General features: G+C 44.1%; 1 protein-coding gene across 1 annotated transcript in view; it reads right to left on the reverse strand.

The window, feature by feature from the left end:
• Positions 1-26,565, reverse strand: part of TRPM5 (transient receptor potential cation channel subfamily M member 5) — a 92,642-nt gene that overhangs the window by 42,675 nt on the left and 23,402 nt on the right. The window contains 5 exon segments of the mRNA XM_024208914.2: positions 3,675-3,855; positions 6,079-6,245; positions 8,094-8,274; positions 19,665-19,818; positions 22,310-22,380. Coding sequence (XP_024064682.2) covers positions 3,675-3,855; positions 6,079-6,245; positions 8,094-8,274; positions 19,665-19,818; positions 22,310-22,380 — 754 coding nt within the window.

Below are 26,565 nucleotides of genomic sequence, written 5' to 3' on the forward strand. Positions count from 1 at the left end.
AAAGATGATGTTGAGTTGCTGCCATCTTCTGGAAAGCATTGTGCCATCATATGGTCCATGGACTGAAACAAGAGCAATGGACCCTGAGAACACAGGCAATAGGATGGTTGACAGCAAAGGCTGTGAAAAGCACTATGGTCCAGTGGTTAGAGCGTTAGCCTGGGGTTTGGGATCAGGGTTCAATTCCTTGCTCTGCCACAGACTTCCTGTGTGACCTTGGGCAATCAGTTCTGTAAAACAGGAATAATAGCCCTGCCCACCTCACAGGCATGTTGTGAGGATAAATACATTAATGACTGTGAGGTGCTTAGATACTATCGTGATGGGTGCCACCTAAGTACCTCAGATGGATGGCGAGGCCCTGGGAGAGCCAGTATTTGGAATGCTAGGTTAAATACAATTAGAACACACACTGCAAATAGATTCTAACTATTGTCCACTTGTCCTGACTTAAAAAGCGGTCAGTGTCCTAGGGCAGGTCTTCACTACGGGGGGGGGGGGGTGTCGATTTAAGATACGCAAATTCAGCTACGCAAATAGCGTAGCTGAATTCGACGTATCGGAGCCGACTTAACCCGCTGTGAGGACGGCGGCAAAATCGACCTCCGCGGCTCCCCGTCAATGGCGCTTACTCCTACCTCTGCTGGTGGAGTAAGAGCGTCGATTCGGGGATCGATTGTCGCATCCCAACGAGACGCGATAATTCGATCCCCGAGAGATCGATTTCTACCCGCCGATTCAGGCGGGTAGTCTAGACCTAGCCCTAGATGCTAGAAAAACAAGGTGGTGGTGGCTGTTCCTCTATTTCCAATAGGCTCATGAAAGCTTCATATGGAATTAGGGTGATCCTCTCTAACTTTCTGATCCATACCCTCCGAGCTGAAGGGAGCTCTATGTAGGCAGACTCCTCACTACATCTATGCACACGCTTAACATTATAGATGCATAGAGCTGTTTTTTGGTTTTGCTTTTTAAAAATATGTACTTCCAACTTTCAAATAAAACTGTTTATAGTGGGAAAAGTTTTGACGAGTGGTATTGTTGGTAAAAACATTGATTTTTTTTGACAAAAATGTTTTTTCCATTGAAAAATGGAAATTTTGACCATCTCTCCCGATGTGGAGCCATCACATGGGATCACTCGCATGCATCAAGTTAATCATGTCAATACATGTGTTTCCAGGATCTGGGACTAAACTATGCAGGAAAATGTGAAGAAAGAATTCAGGAAAAGGGAGGATAAATGGGAAAGTGATATGAATGAGAGGCCTATGTGATTCTGTTAAGGACAGATGACCCAGATCTGAGCCAGAATTAACCATATATTTCTTTCTTAATGTTCTGTTAGGTTGCTTCACATCAGCCTACAGTGCAATGCAACTTTGCCTAATGTGATGACCAGTAATAGTAAAACTCTATATGATGCAACAACTTTGACAATTTAAAAGAAATGTTTGCAGCCATACATTTTTAACCATTTTCACAGGAGCATGCAAAAAAGCTGAAGTACAGTCATCCTTCACAGTTCCCCAACAGCTGCTGCATTTATTTCTAAAGACCGTACAACTGCAGTTTATACTGTAAAATCTACCAAGTGCATTTCAAATGGGCCTGCAAGTATGTCTAAAAATACACCTCTACCCCGATATAATGCTGTCCTCGGGAGCCAAAAAATCTTACCGCGTTATAGGTGAAACCGCGTTATATCAAACTTGCTTTGATCCACTGGAGTGTGCAGCCCCGCCCTTCTGGAGCACTGCTTTACCGCATTATATCCGAATTCGTGTTATATCGGGTCACGTTATATCTGGGTAGAGGTGTAGTGGCTCCCACCCCAAAAAAACAACCCCTGTAGAGTCAAGCGATGAATGCACCAAATAGCAAGGAGAAGAGGACAATTTGGGTCAAGTGATTTTTAAACATCTCTTTATTTATTGATCTTTTTTATTATTAGGTTGCCTGAAGTAATGTATAGCTCACCAATTCCCACTCCATGAGATATCCCAGAATAACTGGTGCAGGTGGTGACAGAACTAACGCAGAACTCAGCTGGAGCATGAAGATGACATATAGTGGGGTCAGTTGTGACTTTATCTTGTACTGCATGACATGTTTTTGCTATTTGTCTTTAAAATGAAATTCTAGTCTGCAAAGTGACTCTTGCTTAGTTTACAAGTAAAAAGGGGTTATTTCTAAATGCCAGCCCTGCAAACTCAGCCTGAGATTTGAGTCACACCAGGTTCTTTCCCATATGAATGTCATCACCTTAACAAACATTCTTTAGGCTCATTTGCTTTCTCTGTTAGTCCATGCAGCTGCATTGAGGGCAGAATTTGGCCTGCAATTGGGAGCTTAGTTAACAATTCTGCTGATGAGTGATAAGAGAGATTATCCAGCTCACTTTCTGTTAGCTACGTTAGCTCTGCAGATATAGAAGCAAGAGGAAGTGAAAACACTTTCCACTATGGGTGGTTGGTTGGTACAGGGCCTATGTAACACTTAAGTCCCATTTTAAACAGTAGTTTTAGGTGTGCATAGACCTTGCACTGTCTGTACAGGGTGGAATTTCTCCCTCAAATAAACGGACGTGACTGAGCATTTCAGCAAGCCCCTCGTTCTGTGATGGATGTGATGTCTCCTGAAGTGGGAGCCAGCAATCCATGAGTTTGGGGGAGATCTAAAACGAAAGTACAGTATGCTGAATGCCTCTCTCTTATAGATGTTATTTGGGGGCACTTAATCTACATTTATTTTCAGTTTTTTAAAGCTACTTGCATGTCAGCTTTGAGCATTGAAGAAGGATAGCCTTGCGCTTAAGGAGCTAGACTGGGATGTAGGAGTTCAGTTCCCAGCTCTGAGTGTCACTTTTTTGGCCTCAATTTCCCAACAATTAAAAGTGGATAATGATACTTTCTTTATGTCTTGTCTATTTAGACTGTAAACTCCTAGGGGCAGGGACTGTCTCTTACTATATGTATAGTGCTTGGCACAATGGGCCCTGATTTCAGCTGGAGGTTCTAGGTGTTACTAGAGTATAAATATTGTGATAACTTTTTATTGACTAAACGGTGTAGCCAATTGTTTGACTACACTTGTGGTTCATTCCTAAAAAAGTTCAAGAGACCAGATAACCGAACTTAGGCAAATGTATTGTCTAAAGTCAAAGCAGTACAAAATGAAAAGGAGACATAGGTACCCTCCTTCCAAGAACCAATCCTTACCTCCCAGCATGGTCACCTTACACAGATGGTGTGTGTCAAAGATATACATTTCAGCTAGTATCTATAGTATGATTTTACGAATTACAAAATTCTTTGCACATCACTAAAATCCAACCCACCAGTTTGTAACAGTTCCTCAACTTGTTTTTGTTCTGTACTTTTCTTATCTCTGTTTTGGATACTACATTCCAAACCAGTTGCCCATGAAGATACCTATAGTAGGACATAGAATTAATGTAGTTTGATTCTGACAGATTTTGATTTGCTAATGCCAAAGCTGACTTAGTTTTACAAAGAGTTATGGGATACTTAGCATGAATGAACAAACGTAAGCATAATATCATTCAAATATAAAACTTTGCTAATATTTAATGCATATTGATATGATGTGCAATTTGTATAACATATATGTATTGGCTAACAACTTGATTAATTTCTTTTGCATCTACCTACCTCCATACCCAGTGCGCTGTTCTGAAATGTGTTTCTCCAAGGTGAGCCGTAGTTTAGTAGTTCCATCTGGCTCATCTGGATTTATCTGATCCACCAAAATAAAATGGGAGTGATTGTTGTCAAGGGAGTACAGTGGCCCTTGGCCATTATCATCTGACTTGTAGCATACAAGGTTTTCATTCTAGAAAAGAGAGAGGTTAATCTTCATAAAATAGATTTTCTATTTTTGTCTGATTTTTAGTGGTTTTGCACTATGTCATAGAAGAAAATAAATATTCAGACACTTCCAATAAAGTCTCCTTTAAAAGTTGGGAGAAAGAGACTGGCATCTTTGTAAAAGACACCAGATTGGGCAGCGCTAGAAAATGAAGTCTTCTGAGTCTCCCTTTTGGATTCTGCAAAATATACTGATACCAAACACCTTGTTTGTGACTTGGGCATCAGTTCAGAACTCCTGGCAATATGTTTTTCTGATCTTAGACAAATGACACAGGCCACAAACCATGATGACTGGGGAATAGAGCCTGAAGGGTTCCTAAAGTGTCTGCTCATGTAAATGGGGGTATTTCCATCGACTTCCATTGCATTAGGTCTGTCTTTACACTAGCAGTTAATTTAGTGCACTATATGTACATACTAATTCAAACTATGCAGCATTATTTTGTTGGCAAGACTATGTATGGTCTAATCAATCAGTTCTCAACCTGGGAGTTGCACTCTCTGGGGAGTGGGTCACAGAAAGTCTGTGTGTGTTTGGGGAGGGCGTAACCCTTCATTTTTCTCCCTCTTCCCCTCTCCCATGACCAGATGGGTGGGATGTCCTGAAACTTTTTTTTTTTTTTTTCTACTGCAACATGGAATCCCTGCCCAGAAAAGGTTGAGAACCACTCTCTAGGCACAAAGGCTTTATATACATCTATATAATTTGCCCCATTCTGGCAATACATCCCTTCCTCCTGGTGTCCATCTGCTATTATTTGGGTATATTGTCAGTGGCAGCTCAAACTAGGATTGCCCACCTCTCTTGTCTTCTCTCCTCTTGATCCTTTAACTTAGCTCACATTGCTGTAGGATGGTTTTCAATAAATAAACAAACACACACACGCCTCTTCCCTTTCCCCTTCCTGCCCACTGACACTTAACACTGGGCTCTAGCAAGATACAGCCAATTCGTCTGCTCAGTCATTTTGCTTGTGTGTTGCTTTCCTTTTCCCCTCCTTCCTGCTGTCTTTTTGTTTTGTATGGGGTAGGGATGTGTCATTTTACGTGTCTGGACAGTTCTGTGCACAGCAGTGGTACCATATAAATAATTGACTGGGGCCTGAGGGTCAGGAGCATATTTCAGTAGCCAAGGGCCAAATCCTAGGCCCAGGGGCCCTCTGCAACACCAAGCCCTCTAATGACACAGTTTGGCCAGGGGTCACAAGGAACTGAGGCGTAATCCTGAAGGGGGAACTCAATCCCAGGGCATGACCCAGATCCTTCTCGTTCTCTGGGGCCAAGGGTGAGGCACTGAGCACATCTGTGACACTAACTGATAAATAAAAAACATGCAGAATTAGCCCCTGGATCAAGGATCTGCAACTGGCTCTTTGGGCCATCTTCTTCTGTGTATACACAGAAACATAACAGTGCAGATATAGGTTTCAGAGGGGTAGCCGTGTTAGTCTGTATCAGCAAAAACAACGAGGAGTCCTTGTGGCACCTTACAGACTAACAAATTTATTTGGGCATAAGTTTTCGTGGGCTAAAACCCGCTTCGTCAGATGCATGGAGTGGAAAATACAGTAGAGAGGTATAAATACACAACATATGAAAAGATGGGAGTTGCCTTACCAAGTAGGAGGTCAGTGCTAACGAGCCAATTCAATTAAGGTGGAAGTGGGCTATTCTCAACAGTTAACAAGAAGGGAGGAAAAATTACTGTTGTAGTGCTAATGAGTTTAATGTAATCAAGGTGTCCCATTTCAAACAGTTGACAAGAAGGTGCGAGTATCAGCAGGGGGAAAATTAGTTTTTGTAGTGACTAATTTTATGGTGACTGTAGAAAATTATGTAGAATTAGTGGTATCCTATTAATATATAAAGAAGTTCTTCCTCCAAGCTCTTCTTAAGTCAGCACTTTTCTCCTGGACTCTGTACTAATCAAATGTATAATACCGACACCTGCTGGATATTTGCAGCATTGCTTGTTAAGCAGGGGGAGATGTCTATGGAGTGCATGCACATGGTGCAAAATCATAATGATTCTAATATAATTTCAGATCTTTCCTGTTCGTTCTCATTTTGCTCCTTGGCGTTGTCATCTAGAGCAGCTCAATTGTTTTGCTGCCTACCATTAACAATTATTTTTGGAGAGGCAGTTCATATTTAAATGACTATATAAGTGTTATGAGAAAAATACCTTCACATTGTCCAGAATCTCTCTGTGCTGAATTTTTCCCAATGAAGTTATTCCTATTGCAATCACTCTTACTCTGGCTGAAGTACTAGCCAGTGTGTGATCTCGGACTGCTTGCCCAATATGCCTCGTTATTCCAACACGTAGAGCACTGGTAAAGATCCAGGCACCTGAAATCAATAAAAACATTATGGAGTTAGTTGCTTTACCATTTGGCATATAAGTACCTCTAATTATGTGTTTGTCCAGGCTGGCTCTAGATATTCTTGGGGCCTCTGAGAAGTCAATCTTTGAGGCCTCAAGCGGATATCGATAATTTGTGTCATTACATATAGAATCACAGTCAGTACTAAACAGGACACTTTTATTAAAGAAAGCAATGACAAACGATAGGCACAAACAAACATGTTTCAGACATCTTGAGTTCCAGCTTTGTCATCTTGGTTTAACAGGGACTATACTCCCGTCTGGGATGTTCGATGGAGCACGGAGAATCATCTAGAGGCAGAATGCTATTACTGGAAGTAAAGATATGACAGTCTGCATATCTGGGGCAGTACTACTTCTTGGGGGAAGGGGAGGAGGGTGGGAACTGTGGAGGTGGCATCTTGCAGTTGGGATGGAGGACTAAATTGGGAGGACTGATCATGGGATGTTGGAAATGGCTGGTAGATGAGATGCTGCGTTAGGGCTTTTCCATTTAGCTCTATGGGAAAGTATCTGACATTCTCTTCTTCTTCTTGCTCTCTGGTGTACTGGAGAGTGGACTCCTCCAAAGAGCAGGGCTCTGTTCATTCTTCACATGCCTAGGGCAAGCCACGGTGGTTACCAGACCCAGATGCTGTAGTGACAACCAAACCACTTGAGGTCGCACTCGCTAAATGATTTAGCATATTCTGCAAACTGTGTCAGTAGACAAAAAGTAAAGTAAGATTAAAAATAAGTCCTTAGTAGTGTCCGCTTGTAGTATTGAGATGACTTGCAGCATAGGAAGTGTATAGTAAGTATAAATAGCAGCTGCAATGATCTCAATAACTATTTCTGTTTATGGTACTTCTGATACTACCTTAATACTTGGCTTTTTTTAGTAATGAAAAGCAAAACGGCACTGTGACTTTTCCCCCCCCGGAACCAGCAAAGCAATATGAACAGAGTATATACTATATTGAGCACTAAGTATGCTTTAAACACTTTATAAACTTCAAAATGCAGTTATGCTCATAGGGGCAAAGAAAAAATGGCTTCTTAACTGACAGATGTGTATTCAGAGTCCTATTTGCCAATTGTAGTGTCAATATTTCAAATACTTTTCATTCCTGTTAGCCCTGTAGTGAACAACAGGTAAAGTGAACCAGATTCTCTTCTGGTTTCTGCATCACTTAACAAAATTGTCAGTTCCAATAAAAAATTCTTTATGAATGGTGAGGATGTGATGCCCACAATAAGTCAGTTTGACTTTCAGATTCCAGGTTGAGTTTGCTGGGCTGCCAGTTAAAAGACACAAAAACACACCCACTTTTAATCAGAAGGTGAAGAGATTCAGGTGGTATTTTTCAGAAGTTCTCTCTTGTTTCAACTTTGTTCCCACTGCAGTCAAGACTGACTTCAATGGGAGTGTAGTTAGGCCAATGCTGAGTGCTTTTGAAAATCCTACCACTTCTAGGGAGCTGGAGAGAGAAAATTGATATGGATCCCACTGTGACACCTTTTTCCCCATTACCTTTTAGAGTATAACTGCACTTCAAATGTTTATCAGTTGCAAGAACCACTGCCTGGAGTAATTTGGATGAAGTAGTAAATAATTGAGATACAAGTTACTGCAGTATGACTATCATTAATACATATCTTAATACAGGTGTAGGCCACCATCCAGCAAAGCCCTTAAGCATGTATGTAATTGTTATGCATATGAGCAGTTCCACTGAAATTAATGATGAAAGATTGGCAAATGCTGGATGGGGACTCTTTTGGGTGGAGGTAGAAGAAATTCTGTTCCCGATTTTGGAAGCTGAACCAACCAGTGCTTTCTGCGGCCTTTACAAGTCCTTTTCTTAAGGTGTCCCGTAACCAAGGTTTCATTTGGAAGTTTTCTTCTTCTCCAACTAAGGAGACAACCAAGTTGGGAGCAGGTAGGTTCCATTTGTTGATCATAATATCAAATATAACTCCAGGATGGATGGCACATGGAACTTTAACAAACTGTAATAAACAAAAGGGCACTGAATAACAAGATAGGAGTTATACTGTACTGCTAAATTTACAAACTAATTGGTAAAATTATATCTCTCAAAACTACAGCAAATACAGAGCATAAGTTGTAGTGTGGTACACTGCATTGCTTTATTCTTCCCTCACACCACTGTAAAGTGATTTCCAATGCATTGGAGGCATCAGACCATGAAGAGATGTTGACTTGTTCTTCATCAAGATCATTTTTATATGATTTCCCTTTCTCTCCCCCCTGTCCTCCCATTTAGTGGAAATGGTTCATATACAGTACCTGGTCATTAGCAAGATTGGTGTTCATCAAATTACGGTTTTACTGTAGAGGATGGGTCAGAGATGTTATGTATATAATTGGAACAGATGGGAAAAATCCTTCACCATAACAGTGAAATACTGTACTGATAGACCTTAATATTCAAAAAGAAGGAGTTTGTCTCCAAGAAGAGTGAGACTTGGCATGTCAGGTCAAGGTGGTGTAGGACATAAAACCTTTTGTGGACAGGAAGCCTGTGCTGGGGTGTACAAACCCCACACTGGCAGTGACAGAGTTTAAGGAGAGCATGACAACCCAATTAACCCAATCACCTGCAGGGGAGACAGGTCATTAAGGACTAGACCCAGCTGGGGAGAACCAGACTGGGTGTTTCCTGTAAATGTAGGGCAAGAGAGAGGTGACCCCGGAGAGAGGTAGTTGGGAGTTTGTGTTCTTTGGGAAAGGAACCACAGAGGGAGTTTGGAAGGAAGGAGTTTGTACCCTGGGGCCTGGTCTACACTAGGCGTTTATGTCGAATTTAGCGCCGTTACATCGAATTAACCCTGCACCCATCCACACCACGAAGCTATTTAGTTCGACATAGAGCTCTCTTAAATTCGACTTCTGTACTCCTCCCCAACGAGAGGAGTAGTGCTAAATTCGAAATGGCCATATCGAATTAGGCTAGGTGTGGATGGAAATCGACGGTAATAGCTCCGGGAGCTATCCCACAGTGCACCACTCTGTTGACGCTCTGGACAGCAGTCCGAGCTTGGATGCTCTGACCAGCCACACAGGAAAAGCCCCGGGAAAATTTGAATTCCTTTTCCTGTCTGGGCAGTTTGAATCGCATTTCCTGTTTGGACAACGTGGCGAGCTCAGCAGCACTGGCAACGATGCAGAGCTCTCCAGCAGAGGTGACTGTGCAATCCCAGAATAGAAAGAGGGCCCCAGCATGGACTGATCGGGAAATCTTGGATCTCATCGCTGTGTGGGGCGATGAGTCCGTGCTTTCCGAGCTGCGCTCCAAAAGACGGAATGCAAAGATATATGAGAAGATCTCTAAAGCCATGGCAGAGAGAGGATACAGCCGGGATGCAACGCAGTGCCGCATGAAAATCAAGGAGCTGAGACAAGGCTACCAAAAAACCAAAGAGGCAAACGGACGCTCCGGATCCCAGCCCCACACATCCCGTTTCTACGAGGCACTGCATTCCATCCTGGGTGCGGCTGCCACCACTACCCCACCCGTGACCGTGGACTCTGAGGATGGGATATTGTCCGCGGCCGGTTCCTCGGACATGTTAGCGGACGGGGAAGATGAGGAAGGAGATGAGGAGGACGAGGCAGTCGACAGCGCTTGCACCGCTGATTTCCCTGACAGCCAGGAGCTCTTCATCACCCTTACCGAGATCCCCTACCAACCATCCCCAGCCGTTACCCCAGACACAGAATCAGGGGAAGGATCAAGCAGTAAGTGTTTTAAAAATCTAAACATTTATTTTTAACAGAACTGGAATATTTATAATATTAACAATGGGTTTTTCATGATTTCTTTGCCTTAGGCGCTTAACTATTTAGTCCCAACTATTTAAAAAAAATCTAACAATGTCCGGTTTTTCATGATTCTGCTGCCCAAGACGCTCCACTCTTTAGTCCCTGCCAGTGCAGCTACACCAAAATCCGGTCTATATGTCCGGGGATAGAGATGAAATCCTCCTGGGAGATCTCAACGAAGCTCTCCTGGAGGTAATGTTCAAGCCTGTTCATCAGGTTCCTGGGGAGAGCGATCTTATTGGGTCCTCCGTGGTACGAAACGTTTCCGCTCCAGGAGACAATCAAGTACTCAGGGATCATTGCCCTGCAGAGCATGGCGGCATACGGCCCTGGTTTTTGCAGGCTTTCCCTAAGCATCCGTTCCTTTTCGCTGTCCGAGATCCTCATCAGGGTGATGTCGCTCATGATGCCCTGCTTTGAATTAGGTAGGGGACTGTTAGTATTGGGACTGCTTTACAGCCACGCGGTGGAGGCGGGAGAGGGGCAGCATACAGGGATCTTTCCCTGGGACAGCCGCGAGGGGGTGGGACAGGGGCAGAGTTCATGCTTGCCTGATTGCTGGCAGCAGAGACTGGCATTGCTTTCAATGTGAAAGGAGGCCAGTGCTACTATTAAAGTTTTAAGCAGCCACAAGTCTACGGCTTACCATGTTTGCCCGCTACACAAATTCCGGTGTCCTGCCCCGCTTCTCAGATCGCCACTGCAAGACCACAGGCACTGAAGGTGAGGGCCGAAAATTCGACCTTGTCCTGAGTGCGCATGTGATAGGTGCAGTGCATGGTCTTGTTCACAGAGAAAGACTATGTTCTTTGTTCACAACTACATTTATCTTTCTGAGGAATTCACTCCCTTTTTGCCATTCCCACAGCCACATCTGCGACTGTCTCCCAACCCAGCCTGGCATCACACTCCCAGAGGCTAGCGCAGATTAGGCGGAGGAAGAAGAAGACGCGGGAGGACATGTTCTCAGAACTAATGTGCTGCTCCCGAGCCCAGGCAGCCCAGCAGACACAGTGGAGGGAGAACTTGTCCCAAATGCACAGAGCAAACATGGAACGGGAGGAGAGGTGGCGTCAGGAAGACCAGCAGGCGACTCAAACGCTGCTTGGACTGACGAGGGAGCAAATGGACATGCTCCGGCGCCTTGTGGATGTTCTGCAGGACCGGAGGCAGGAGGAGAGAGCCCCACTGCAGTGTATCTGTAACCATCCTCCCCCGCCACCAAGTCCCATACCCCCCTCACCCAAAGTCCAAAGAAGGAGGGGCGGCAGGGGCCGTGAAAAGTTTCACTCCACCCCTGCAGAGTGCTGTAGCACTAGAAGGCTCTCATTCCCCAAAATTTGAAAAGTCCTTTCCTACCCACCTCACACAAGCCCCCGTCCAAGTTTCAACCCCCCTGTTTCATGTGTAGTTACTAATAAAATATACGTTTCTGTTAATTACTGTTTCCATCATTTTCTTTTGGAGGAGAGTCTGTGTGAAGGGGGGGAAGGTGGTTGGTAATTGGACAGGACAGTCACCTTTAGCAGGGTACAGAGGCGGGGGCAGGTCCAGCAGCAGGGCACATACACAGTGCAGTTACTAGTTACCCTGGTCAGTCTGGGAGGTGGTTTTCATGTTCTGTGTGTGGGGGGGGGGGGTTTGCTCTGTGACTTTGTGGCGGGGGAGGGCAGTTACAGATCTTATGCAGCGGTCCTTATCCTGGATCACAGAGCCACACAGCAGGGGATCTGTAACCCTCCTCCCCCTGCCAGAAAGTCACATAGCCGACACATACACGCAGTCCCGCCCAGGACGGCTGGCAGGCTCCGTTGAAACAACCAGTCCACCACTGTGGAGCCTGTCATTCCTGGAATTTAGAGGCATCATTTGCATCACTACACTACACCCGCCCCCCACCACAGTCTGCGTCCCAGGTTTAAAACATTCCCGCGAAAACAGTAATAAAGACAACGGTGTTCATTAAGAAAATAGAACTGATTTTATTTTTTGGGAAGGGGGTGAAGGGGGTATGTAGCTGGAGAGGATAGTCAACATAAACTGGGTAAAGAAACGGGGGCAGGTTCAGCTTCTCTTTAAACAAAGTTAATAGTCACAGGTTACCCTGATCACTGAGGAACCTAGCTTTCAAAGCCTCCTGGATGCACAGCGCGTCCTGCTGGGCTCTTCTAATCGCCCGGCTGTCTGGCTGGGCGTAATCAGAAGCCAGGCTATTTGCCTCAACCTCCCACCCCGCCATAAAGGTCTCCCCCTTGCTCTCACAGAGATTGTGGAGCACACAGCAAGCTGCTATAACAATGGGGATATTGGTTTCGCTGAGATCACAGCGAGTCAGTAAGCTTCTCCATCTCCCCTTGAGACGGCCAAAAGCACACTCCACCACCATTCTGCACTTGCTCAGCCGGTAGTTGAAGAGTTCTTTTTCAGTGTCCAGGGCGCCAGTATAGGGCTTCATGAGCCAGGGCATTAGCGGGTAGGCTGGGTCCCCGAGGATCACTGTAGGCATCTCCACATCCCCAAGAGTTATTTTGTGGTCCGGGAAGTAAATACCTTCCTGCAGCCGTCTAAACAGACCTGAGTTCCTGAACACGCGAGCGTCATGAACCTTGCCCGGCCATCCGACGTTGATGTTGGTAAAACGTCCCCTATGGTCCACCAGTGCTTGCAGCACCATAGAAAAGTAGCCCTTTCGGTTGATGTACTGGCTGGCCTGGTGGTCCGGTCCCAGGATAGGGATGTGAGTTCCATCTATAGCCCAACCGCAGTTTGGGAATCCCATCGCGGCAAAGCCATCTATGATGACCTGCGCGTTTCCCAGGGTCACTACCTTTGAGAGCAGTACCTTAACGATTGCATTGGCTACTTGCATCACAACAACCCCCACGGTAGATTTGCCCACGCCAAAGTGGTTCGCGACTGACCGGTAGCTGTCCGGTGTTGCAAGCTTCCAGAGGGCTATGGCCACTCGCTTCTGGACAGTCAGGGCTGCTTGCATCCGGGTGTCATTGTGCTTCAGGGCAGGGGACAGCAACTCACAAAGTTCCATGAAAGTCCCCTTCCGCATGCGGAAGTTTCGCAGCCACTGGGATTCATCCCAAACCTGCAGCACTATGCGGTCCCACCAGTCCGTGCTTGTTTCCCGGGCCCAGAATCGCCGTTCCACAACATCCACATGACCCATTGTCACCGTGATGTCCTCGGCGCTGGGTCTCGTGGTTTCTGACAGGTCTGTGCTACTCTCAGACTTCAGATCCTCACCCCGCTGCCGTAGCCTCCTCGCCTGATTTCTCTGTATCTGCCTCTGGGAAAGGTGGATGAGAAGCTGCAAGGTGTTGAGAACGGCCACAACTGCAGCGATGGTCGCAGCGGGCTCCATGCTCGCAGTGCTGTGGTGTCCGCGCTGTCACTGACCTGAAAAGTGCGCAAACTGATTTCCCGCCGGTGCTTTCAGGGAGGGAGGGCGGGAGTGACGGACAGATGACGACAGTTACCCAAAAGCACCCTCGACACATTTTTTTTACCCAGAAGGCATTGGCGGCTCGACCCAGAATTCCAATGGGCAGCGGGGACTGCGGGAACTGTGGGATAGCTGCCCACAGTGCACCGCTTCCAATGTCGACGCTTTCCCCGTTAGTGTGGACTCACAAAGTCGAATTACTGTCCTTAGTGTGGACACACACGTTCGACTTTGCAATATCGATTCCACATATTCGATTTAAGTGAAATAGAACTACCCTCGTAGTGTAGACATACCTGAAGGGAGAAGGCAGCTGGGGAGAAGGAGACTTCAGAAGCAGGCCTGGGAGAAGAGAGACTCCAGGAGAGAGGCCCTGAGGGTCAGCAGCTCGAGAGGAGCCAGGCATCAAGGGAGAAAGCCCTGTGAGGTGATGCTCTGTAACAGAGGAAGGAAGAACTCTGCAGAGACTGGGAGAGGGGGAAAGAGACTGCAGAGAATTGCATCTGGAGAGGGCAGAAGAGATTTTGTTCCCTTGAGTTTAGACACCCTGTGTCACAGAGTAACAGTAACATTGGCCCTTTAAGGGTACGTCTACACAGCGATTAATCACCCGTGGCTGGCCTGGATCACCTGGGTCGGGCTCAGGTAGCAGGGCTGTAAAACTGCAGTATAAATGTTCAGGATCAGACTGGTGCCTGAGCTCTAGGATCCTGTGAGGGGAGAGGGCCCCAGAGCCCAGGCTCCAGCCTGAGCCCAAATGTCTACACAGTGATTTTTTTATTATTATTATTATTATTATTATTATTTATTATTTTTAGCCCTGCAGCCCATCATCATGAGTCCAAACCTGCTGACCCGGGCCAGCTGCAGCTGGGCCCCGGGTCTTTTATTCAAGTGTAGACATACCCTTAGAGGGAAGAGGACAATGTGCCTATGACTGGTCAATTTAGGCTTGAGAGGGCACCTGGCCCTAGAGGGAAGGAGACCTGGAGAGTCAGAGCCTGAGAAGAGTCAGATGCAGGAGGTGGTGTGGTGAGAGCTGCCTCAGATTCGGAGGCAGGGAACAGCAAGGAAGAGCTGGCAGGAGCTTCTTGGGAGAGAGCTTCAGGAGATCCAGTAGAGAAAGCTGAGTTCCTATGGGATCTGTAACAGGAGTGTTGGAGAGAACTGACACAAGCTGGGGACCCCTGATGAGTAGAAGGCGTGGGCAGTGGCCTGAAGAGGATCCGGCTTGCTCAGAAGAGCTGAACCCAGAAGCAAGAAAGCTGTTGTGGGTGCCCCTGAGCAGGGATAGAACTCACAGGCAGGCAGGTCTGGAGGAGTAAAGCATTGCAGGAGTGGGGAGCCCTCTGGATGAAGAAGTGAGTGAAAGGCAGCAAGAAATGGGTCACTCTCCGATAGGGATGGCTGGAGAGTGAGGCCCTTGATCGGGGGCAAATGGGAACAAAGTGCTGCTGCTATTGACTTTTGGGTGGGTGCTGTGAAGGTGATCTCCATGGAGAGAGGAATGGGAAAATCCCCCTGTATCTTTGTATGTTTATTACAGAAATTGGAGGATGGTTTGACTTACAAGATTTTAGGGTATTACTGCACTGGCGTATGTGAATAAATTTATGCCCAGGGGCAGGCTTTGTATTGGACACTGAAGGACTATGCCCCTCTTATGGATGAAAGGAAGCGAAAATTGAGGCAGGCGCCTCTGCTGGAAGCTGGTGGGTGTCCCAGGCAGGGCTGACCTATCACACTCTGTGGTTCTCTTTCTGTGACCTGGCCAGAGGGCCATGTCACTGCCCAGATCACTGAAGGCTGGAGGGGATAGTGAAGCAGAGGGACTGCAATGCTGAGTCTTGCCATGAGGAAGCACTTCAGGACAGTGAGTCTGAGGCTAGGTCTACACTACAGCGGGGGTCGACCTAAGATACACAACTTCAGCTACGTGAATAGCGTAGCTGAAGTGGCGTATTTTAGGTCGACTTACCTGGCTGTGAGGACAGCGGCAAGTCGACCGCTGCCGCGCTGCCGTCGACTCCGCTACCACCTCTTGCCGCGGTGGATTTCCGGAGTCGACGGTAGAGCCATCAGGGATCGATTTTATCGCATCTTCACTAGACGCGGTAAGTCGATCCCCAATAGACCGATTGCTACCCGCCGGATCGGCGGGTAGTGAAGACGGGCCCTGACAGAACCACACATTAGGACTGATCCTGCAGACCTTGCTGAGGCAGTTCTGCCTTAGGAATTGCCATATCAGATCAACAGGTGGGCAGCCATCACCATAGTCCCTGAGCATCTCAAAATCTTCAGTGTATTTATCCTCACCACACCCCTTTGAGGTAGGGAAGTGCTATTATCCCCATTTTATAGATGGGGAACTGAGTCTGAGAGACTAAGTGATGCCCAAAGTCACAAGTTTTAGCTTAATACTCTTTCTGACACTGGCCAGTACAAAATACTTCAGAAGAAGGTGCAGAAGACCCTGTAATGGACAATTATGGAAAAACCTGCCAATAGAGGAAAGTGTCTGCCCAACCTCCATCACCCAGTTTTTGACTTTTTTGTACGGAAAAGGTTTTATATTCCTTTAAAAAAAATAAAATAAACAAATCTTGGATGTTATCCATATAAATATCTAGTTATGTCTTTTTATCCTGTTAAGTTCTTGACCTCACTGGCATCTTATGGCAGTGAATTCTACTGGTTAATTATTCATTGTGGATCTCCCCAATATCCACAGTGGTGAGGACTGATGCATTATTGAGTTCTTCTTCTTCAATGTCCTTGTCCTCCTCAACCGCTGTCTTGACTCCTGTGGAGTCCAGCGGGCTTAACCATTTTGTCACAGACTTCTTGTTTCTTCACCACCTAAATTATTTCTTGTTTGTTTTTATGTCTTTGGCTATTTGCTCTTCAAATACTCTCTTAGTCTTCCTAATTTTCATGAGCTGCCTTAGTTTATGCTCTTTTTCCACTGGCTTCACTTGAGCTGGATTTCTACTTTCTGTGGATACCTGTTTGGGTCAAATAATCTGTTGATAATTCAGTGATTCAGAGTTCAATAACAAGCAAAGATTTCTCTGCTGATGTATTTACTAAATATGATGCATGGTTTTCATCATTGGATTGGCATTAAAAGTCTAAAACAGATCAGTGATGTCAATAGGATCAGCCAGAGGAAATAAACCAAAGTGCCTCAGCTCTTAAAATATTTACCAGAAGAGTATAGTACATACAAGTCTACTAAACCATTGTTGTAAACTAGAACTAAGTACTGCAACCACATATCCCCATTGTACTAAGCTTTCCCAGCCCACCACTCAACTGTGGACATACTTTGATATATAATTATGATCTAATTTCCTAGGTTTCAATTTCCTAGGGCTATTCATGAGTGTGTTGTCTTACTTCCAAAGCACATTACTATAGAATGAACAGTGACTTAATGTTTATATATGACACTTTAAATCACATGCTGTTTTGCTTCCAATAAGGCTTGCTTTTGTTATATACTATAAAAGGTATTGTTTTTTTAAACAAGGATGGGTACAAATTACAGAACAACAGAAACAAAAGAAAAAGTGTTAAAACCACCTATTTATACATATTGCCTCCAACAAAATAGGCTTCTTCAAGGAAGCCTTAGACTGTTTTAAAAAAATCTACTGAACAGTAACCTATATAACTCTCAACATGCATACCACTCACACAAGCCATTGTGTGATCTTATCATTAACACCCTTTATCACTGCCTCCATGAATCTGATGCTTCCTCCTGTTTTTAAACTTAATTTTGTTGTAAGGTCTTCTGGGTGCAGACTCTAAGAGGGACTCCAGCCCCTACGTGCTATTCTGATGGTGTATGTGCTGGCCTGTTGGCATACTGTTGGGTGCTGGGGATAGAACCAGGGATGGGGAAACAAATCAAACCACTGTGCCTGGTCTGGTAATGCTGTGGAGGCTGCTATAACTGAGAGCAGCTCCTAGGGCTGCCTAAATAACATCAGGGACTGTTTTGGTCCTGCAGCAGCCTACAGTCTGAAAGGCACAGTTTCCTACCTACAAGTCTCCCTGGGCTGTGCCTTCCATAGAGATGCAGCATAGTTTGATCATCCGTTTTCATTTATTTTGTACTGCACATTTATAGCGAGATATGCGTAGGCCAAGATTTTAAAAGTGCCTTGTGATTTTTGGGAACCTCTTCTTCTTCTTCTTCTTCTTTTTCTTTTTTTTTTTTTTTTAAATACCCAACTTGAGACATCGTAAAGGTGCCTGATTTTTCAAAGGACGGGTGCTCAGTCTGAGAATCAGGCCCCTTAAAAGTTGTAGCAATTTTTTAATCACTAGCCCTGTTTTTTTAACCTTGGCTGCTAATAACCATTTTAAAAGTACACCTCTACCCCGATATAACACTGTTCTCGGGAGCCAAAAAATCTTACCGCGTTATAGGTGAAACCGCGTTATATCGAACTTGCTTTGAGTCGCCGGAGTGCGCAGCCCCGCCCCCCCGGAGCGCTGCTTTACCGTGTTATATCCGAATTTGCGTTATATCGGGATAGAGGTGTATATTTGTTGTTGCAGTTTAGATAGGAAATCCCACTGTATTTTTGTATCCTTCCTCCTTTTTCTTTTGCATCTGCCTATTTTGAATGCATGAGTTTGTTACCTTTGTATGGTCACTAAACCACACGCATTGCTGTGGCATCTGAGCACCTTCCAAAGTTAAAAAATAAATAGGTAACTGAGATAGGTGAGGCTTTCACCTTCTCTGTGTTGTATATTGGGTAATAAGTGACACCAGAGCCTTGAAGGTGTCATTTGTCTGAATACGATTGTGAATGCAAATGGATATGCATATCCCTTAGGAAAGTGGCTCTCAACCTTTCCAGACTACTGTATCCCTTTCAGGAGTCTGATTTGTCTTGGTTACCCCTAAGTTTCACCTCCCTTAAAAACTACTTGCTTACAAAATCAGACACAAAAATACAAAGTCACAGCACACTGTTACTGAAAAATTGCTGACTTTCTCATTTTTACCACATAATTATAAAATAAATCAATTGGAATATAAATATTGTACTTATATATCAGTGTATAGTCTATAGAGCAGTAGAAACACATCATAGTCAGTATGAAATTTTAGTTTGTACTGACTTCACTAGTGCTTTTTACGTAACCTGTTGTAAAATATCTAGGTGAGTTGATGTACCCCCTGGAAAGCCTCTGCATACCCCTGGTTGAGAACCACTGCCCTAGAGGCAGGGGTGTCTAGTGGTTTGAATGCTGGGCTGGGAGCCTGGGATGCCTGAGTTCTCTTCCCACCTTTGCCACTGATTCACCTTAACATTACTTTGCACTTTACACATTTTGGGACAGATCCTTAGCTAGTGCAAATCAGTATAGTTTCATTACGTCAAAGTAGCTATGCTGACTTACGCCAGCTGAGGATCTGCTCAGAATCCCATGCCTTCATCAGCACAAGACTTGGTGAGTGGCTAAGAGGAGAGGTGTTCTGGAGTCTCCGTGACTGTGGAGGACTTGACTTGTGGGAGTTTTACTAGGTAGCATCCAAGAGAGAGATTATGGATATGGGATGGGCAGAAGGTAACAGAAACTTCTTCTGGAAGTGCAGAGGGAAGAAGTCAGGGTAGAATTTTAATAAATAAATAGGCAAAGGGTACATTTTTAAATGTTTTAAATAAGTAGAAGTTTAAAAAATAGATTGATGGGCAGAAGCTGAAATAGGCAAATGATATGCAAATAGACAAAGCTGGGAAGGGTAAAATAAACTAAAAAAGTGTAAATGGTTCAAAGCCATCCAGTTGTGCATGATGCTTATTTATGTAACCAAGTGATCTTATTACTGTCACCCCCTCCCTCCTTTCTTCTTGTTTGTTGCATTTATTTGTGTCTTATTTTAAATTAGATTGTAAGCTCTTTGGGGCACAAACCATGACTTCACATGGGCATGTACAGCACATAGCACTGATGCCCCACTCCTGTTTTTGAAACTTTGCACGCTACTGTAATGCAAACCAAATAATCTGACAATAGGAATAGAAGTCAAGAACCTGAAGTTCCTTAATGGGAGAAGTATCATACCTTCCCACGTTTCTTTCCGGAAGCCATGAAGTCAATTTCTCCTGTACAGTATGGCAATTCCCTTCTGAATGCTTCTTCTTTGTCATTACTGCAAAGTTTGGCTTCTGTGTCTTCCATTGGAGCAGTGGTATGATAATTAGTGCAGATGGATTCTCTGAAATAATGGAGCACTTAAAGATGAGAGTTCAAAAATATTCAGGTTAGATTGGGAAAGTTGCAAAATTTGCCAAAGTTAATAAATAACAATTACTCTTCATTCAGAGTGTTCATGTGTATTCCCCTATTTTACCCTTTAGCACAAGAAGAGTCAATTATTTTTTTGTTGAGTCCAAATTTCTTGGTGAAGATCCAGACCAGAGAATATAATTAAAAAATTAATAACAATAATTATAATAAGTAAATAAAAAGATTTTGGGGTCTGTTCAAAAGCATCTGGCTGCCTGGATTTGGCCCACGGTCCACCTATTGACTACCCCTGCTTTAGCATTTTGTCTTAATATTAATATGTTATAGTAGTAGCATAACATTATATTACAGCCAAGACTGGAGTCCCATTTGCTAAGTGGTGTGAGGGCTGCCTCCTACGGTGCATATATACAGCAGAGTTTAGGATCCAAGTAGACGAGACAAAGGAAGTACTATTATACTCCTCTTGCAGATAGGGAGCCAAAGCACAAAGATTTGAAGTGAGTTGCCCAAGGTCACATGGGAAATCTTTGGCAGAGCCAGGAATTGAACCAAGGTCTCTCAAGCTGAAAAGAGGGGCCTTGGCATGAAACAACAGCTGTGGTCGTGGCAGCAACTAGCGATGTTTGTGTTGCAACTTCTTGGTATTGTCATCCCATTGTGCTACCCAGATGCTACGTTGTTGTGTTGTGTAGCAACCCAAAATAACACAGTTGATGCTTTTGTATTGGCCTGAAGCTATTTCTGGGGAGGTTCAGCCCTAGCTGTTCATGGGAATGACTCACTGATTGCATGTGTCCCATTTTCAGTGTGTGAGACTTGCATGGTCTGTAGTTGTCGGGCACAACATAAAAGTCCCACGCTCCCATCCATACGAGGATGTAGATATGCATCTGCAGAAGAGGGAAAGCCCACCAAGACAACATGCTCCCAATGTTGCAGAAACTCACCTATAACTAAAATCCATGAGAAGTTCCTCATGCGTTAACCTGTGTGAACCTAATGGAACTGTGCTATGTGTTGGGGTTTAAACCAGCAATTCAGTCAGTGCAATCTGTTTGTCATATGTCTGCAACTCTCCCACAGACTGGCTAAAGATGATAGATTATCAATCATGCTAGGGTTGAAAAAAGCAAAACCACCCTATACCTGTATGGAAATTGTGTCTAAGTGTATCCCTCAAATACCTAAGCACGCCTCAACCTGCCCTCCCTTTTTGTATTGTCATCCCCTTGGAAGTTTCTGTTTGTGAATGAGCATTTTCCTCACAATTACTGCTTATTCCAATGAAACACTTGTCAGCCCATCTGTGAGTGACTTCAAGAAACAAGCATTAACACAATCAGTTATTAAAAGTGAATGTGCCCAAATCTTGTGCATATATCCACGACAAAAATAAACAACCTCCCCACTGCTTTTAACAAGATTTTGCCAGAGTTCACAAGCCCCAAAAACTGACTGAAAAATCCAGGTCTCCTTTTTTTATATGGAATATGGATAATTTTTTTTACTAAACAGATGTTTCCACATTCTTCGTCCTTTAAAAAAATGAGGTCTGTTCCAGCAAGTCAGGACTCATGAGTGCCTCTAGAATAACAGGCTAGAGTGGTTAGGGAGTAAAAGTCCTGTAAATGAACAGATTCTGTTTCAAGGATCAAAACACAAACAATAGTGAGTCTCTTAAAATGATATTTCAGTGATCCACTGGGGGAAGATGGCATGTAAGCATGCTGTCCTCCTCTTCAAGTCCCCTGCACAGCCTGCATGATGTCTATTTCTCTGCTCTCTCCTTTTACATCCCCTCTTTCTATTCTCTCTGCCTTTAGTAACTGTCCCTTCCTTCTGCAGCCTGCTCCCACCCTTGACTTCTAAACAGCGTTGCAACCCTTCCTTCATACAGATTGCCATGCTTTTACTTTCTCTGTGAAGTCCCTCATCCCACACAGTGAAGTGTTTGCTGATCCATAACTCATTTTTAAAAAGCATGGGACCTACAAATTATATGCTCTCCTTCACACTTCAGTCCTGCTGCTTTTGGTCTCTTTCCAAACTTTCTCCCTCATCTATATGTTATCTGTTTAGATGATGAGATTTTTGGAGCATGGCCCTTGTCTTCATGCCCGTCTGTCAAGCTCCTAGCACTCTGTTGGCTCTAGACAAATAATAAATAATCACAGTAACTGATTGCCAGGCAAATAATGGTAACATTCAGGCTATATAATGAATTAACAGGAGAGAGTTGTGGATGGGGGAGGCATATGAGAAGAACTATGTCTGACCACATGCATATTGATTTCTCTCAGTGTGGAGGTGTCTGGATCTGAGAGTTTTGATTCAGGTCCATCGCTACCTGTGAAGTTATAAAAGTCCCATTGTTGATGAATTACATTTACCTTAAATAATGGGATTTCAGATTCACTCCCTTTCTTAGATCATCATCATATTACAACCAAACTCACGTTTTATTTGTTAAGTCCACTTTGTCATTGGAGATGCTGCTCTCTCTTCCAATAGCTTTGAGGACAATATTCTGGAAAAGAATACATTTGGTTTAGAATACTCTGTAATTTGCTTTTAGCAATATCCTTTTACAATGGAATTTATTCACTGAACAAAAGGTTCTGATGAGAATACAGGTTTGAACTAATAATGTGAATTTAAGGCCCCATTCACTATGGTCCCGGGCAGTAATTGATACCTGTGCAAAGTACTACCAAATCAGAAAGGGTAATGTGTAACATTAATTTTGCACTGGTGTAAATGACTGCAGAGGGTATTGGTAGATTGAGCCCAACAAATTTTATATAAAAGAGGAAGTAAAACATGACTATGAGAAATGTTGTTGTTATTAAAAGTTCACCTACAACCCTTTACCCATGGACAAATTCTTACTAGTGTCCATAGTAGATGCAGTCCGGAAGTAAGGCAGGATATAGACCCAAGGCTAGATGGAAATCTGTTAATCAAAAGTATCTCATAGACTATCAGGGTTGGAAGGGACCTCAGGAGGTCATCTAGTCCAACCCCCTGCTCAAAGCAGGACCAAACCCCAACTAAATCATCCCAGCCAGGGCTTTGTCAAGCCTGACCTTAAAAACCTCTAAGGAAGGAGATTCCACCACCTCCCTAAGCAACCCATTCCAGTGCTTCACCACCCTCCTAGTGAAAAAGTTTTTCCTAAAAAATCCCAGTTCCCTCAGCCTCTCATCATAACTCATGTGCTCCAGCCCCCTAATCATTTTTGTTGCCCTCCGCTGGACTCTTTCCAATTTTTCCACATCCTTCTTGTAGTGTGGGGCCCAAAACTGGACACAGTACTCCAGATGAGGCCTCACCAATGTCGAATAGAGGGGAATGATCACGTCCCTCGATCTGCTGGCAATGCTCCTACTTATACAGCCCAAAATGCCGTTAGCCTTCTTGGCAACAAGGGTACACTGTCGACTCATATCCAGCTTCTCGTCCACTGTAACCCCTAGGTCCTTTGCTGCAGAACTGCTGCCTAGCCATTTGGTCCCTAGTCTGTAGCAGTGCATGGGATTCTTCCATCCTAAGTGCAGGACTCTGCACTTGTCCTTGTTGAACCTCATCAGATTTCTTTTGGCACAATCCTCTAATTTGTCTAGGTCCGTCTGTATCCTATCCCTACCCTCCAGTGTATCTACCACTCCTCCCAGTTTAGTGTCATCTGCAAACTTGCTGAGGGTGCAGTCCACGCCATCCTCCAGATCATTAATGAAGATATTGAACAAAACCGGCCCCAGGACCGATCCTTGGGGCACTCCGCTTGATATCGGCTGCCAACTAGACATGGAGCCATTGATCACTACCCATTGAGCCTGACGATCTAGCTTTCTATCCACCCTCTAGTCCATTCATCCAGCCCATACTTCTTTAACTTGCTGGCAAGAATACTGTGGGAGACCGTATCAAAAGCTTTGCTAAAGTCAATGAATAACACGTCCACTGCTTTCCCCTCATCCACAGAGCCAGTTATCTCGTCATAGAAGGCAATTAGGTTAGTCAGGTATGACTTGCCCTTGGTGAATCCATGCTGACTGTTCCTGATCACTTTCCTCTCCTCTAAGTGCTTCACAATTGATTCCTTGAGGTTTCTGCTCCATGGTTTTTCCAGGGACTGAGGTGAGGCTGACTGGCCTGTAGTTTCCCAGATCCTCCTCCTTCTCTTTTTTTAAAGATGGGCACTAGCCTTTTTCCAGTCATCCAGGACCTCCATCAATCGCCATGAGTTTTCAAAGATAATGGCCAACGGCTCTGCAATCACATCTGCCAACTCCTTTAGCACCCTCGGATGCAGCGCATCCAGCCCCATGGACTTGTGCTCGTCCAGCTTTTTTAAATGGACTTGTGCTCGTTCATTTTTTTTTTTTCTCCACAGAGGGCTGGTCCCATGCTGTGTTGCCCAGTGCAGTAGTCTGGGAGCTGACCTTGTTCGTGAAGACAGAGGCAAAAAAAGCATTGAGTACATTAGCTTTTTTTTTTTTTTTTCTTTCTCCCCACATCCTCTGTCACTAGGTTGCCTCCCTTATTCAGTAAGGGGCCCACACTTTCCTTGACTTTCCTTTTGTTATTAACATACCTGAAGAAACCCTTCTTGTTACTCTTAACATCTCTTGCTGTATTTTATGTTTTATCTGCTATATTTTATGGCGGTGTAGTAAGACTCCTGCTTGGGCTCATCTTGAAAGTTTGAATCTGAATTCAAACTTGACCAAAGTTTGGGGATATTTCAATCTGGAGGGTTGGTTTGGACCTTAGAGATGGGCCTGCGTCACAAATTTCAGGTCTGGAACCAGCTCCAAATTTATCCAAACTCTGGGCATGTTCTAGCCAGATTTTGTTTTCAGGACAAAAATGCTCAGATGGTGAGAGGTATACTTTCTGGGTATCCATTGATTAACTCTATTAACAACTTCAGGTTATATACAGAAGTTTCTGTCTGGCATTTGGATAGTTATTTTTACGGATACAATCCCCTAGACTGACACTAATTCTGTGACCCTACATCTGACCTGCTCTTCTGGAGACTAGATAGACAACAGTGGGGAAATAATAAAGCACCTTCATGCAATGATCAAGACGTGGGGGCTTCAATCACTGGCCTGGTTTGTGATAATACTGGAGCCAATGTTAGTAACCAGCTGCCCAGCAGATAGGGTTGTGATCCAGGAAGGCATGCCTGCATTATACAAAGCAGGAAAGGTGGTTCTGACAGCAGAGTGGCAAAACATCAACCCTGAAATTGGGCACAATTCAGGATGGCATCCATGCAAGCACCTCCTACAGTCATATATAGAGTGGGCAATCAGATTAGATGAGACATTGAGCTATTCTGGTATGGAATTTCTTAGTTTCCTGTGCATCTTGTCCAGGTGATATTGCAGATAATTCCAACAGATGGCACTGCATTTCTTAGTAAGAACTGACTCTAATTCCAGTGTTTACTTATTCCCCTTGTATCTATTTTCTAATCACCCAGAAATAAATAGTCAGTTGGACTCTTAATATGGTTGCACTTAAATGCTGATTCTGTTGCGTGTCTGGCATAGCACTGTGACAAGCAGTAATTGATGAAACTAGTAAATGTTGCTTTTGTATTTAATGCTTTTTGGAGGGGACATTCATAGATTCTAAGGCCAGAAAGGACCATTGTGATCATCTAGACAGATCTCCTATATAACAGAGGCCATAGAACTTTGACATTGTAAGGGGTACTCTCTGCATTCAGCAAAAACATGAAAACAAACTCCATGAAAATAGCGTGACTCGTTTGCCATAAAGATCATATCCAAATGATTTGCAGATATTGCCTTCAAATGCAAATACCAAACACTGGTTTTGTGCCACTGCTGTTTTGCATTTGTTGTTCCAGGCAGCTATGGAATGGAATCCTTGTTATTCACAGTACAACACAAACATTCTAGCATCCAGATCACTTGCCTCCATTTTCAAAATGGAGATGGGCTTACACTGAAATACCTCCCAGAAGCTAAAGGTTTTCTTCACCTTCCCTAAAGTTTTCTAAACTGTACAGATTATCTTTATTTTAATGCTTCTACTATCATGGTCAGCTATCACTATGCTGAGCTAGAACACAACATTGTTCTTTTAAGGGCCTGCTTTTTATTTGAAACTATGTACTGCAATGGGACTGTAGCAGGTATTCAACATAGAGCAGCACATGAGTTGCATTTTCCCCTAGGTATTTAATATGCTAGGCAGCAATGAAGAGGATAAACAAAAATAAATTCTATTATTTCCTCCTGGATTGGTCAGTGTTTGTTCTTTACAAAACAAACCTTGCATTGACAATGTATTGACTAATGATCTATTACAATTAATTGTAATTTCATTGGGCTCCTCTTGTTCTTGGATCGTCTTGAAATGCTTCCCTTTGAAGTCAGTGGAAAGACTCTCATTGGTTTCAATAGGCATTGGATCCAGCCCTAAAAGTGCACTGGACTCCAAGTGCATCATGTTGGGCCAGATCTTCACATGGTATAAGTCAGCATATTCTATAGAAGTCAGCTGAGCTTTGTTGATTTACATCAATTGAGGATGTGGTCCATTGTTTGATTGTAAGGATCCAGGAAAAGTATTAATCAGAAAAGGCAGACAGTGGCCAATGGGAGATTAGCCCATGTACTGATGGGGAAAATTAAAAACATGTCCTTCCAAGAAGGAGAGAGGAATA

Source organism: Terrapene carolina, unplaced genomic scaffold, assembly GCF_002925995.2.
Source record: "Terrapene carolina triunguis isolate 2854851 unplaced genomic scaffold, T_m_triunguis-2.0 Scaffold171, whole genome shotgun sequence".
In the NCBI taxonomy this organism is placed as follows: Eukaryota; Metazoa; Chordata; order Testudines; family Emydidae; genus Terrapene; species Terrapene triunguis.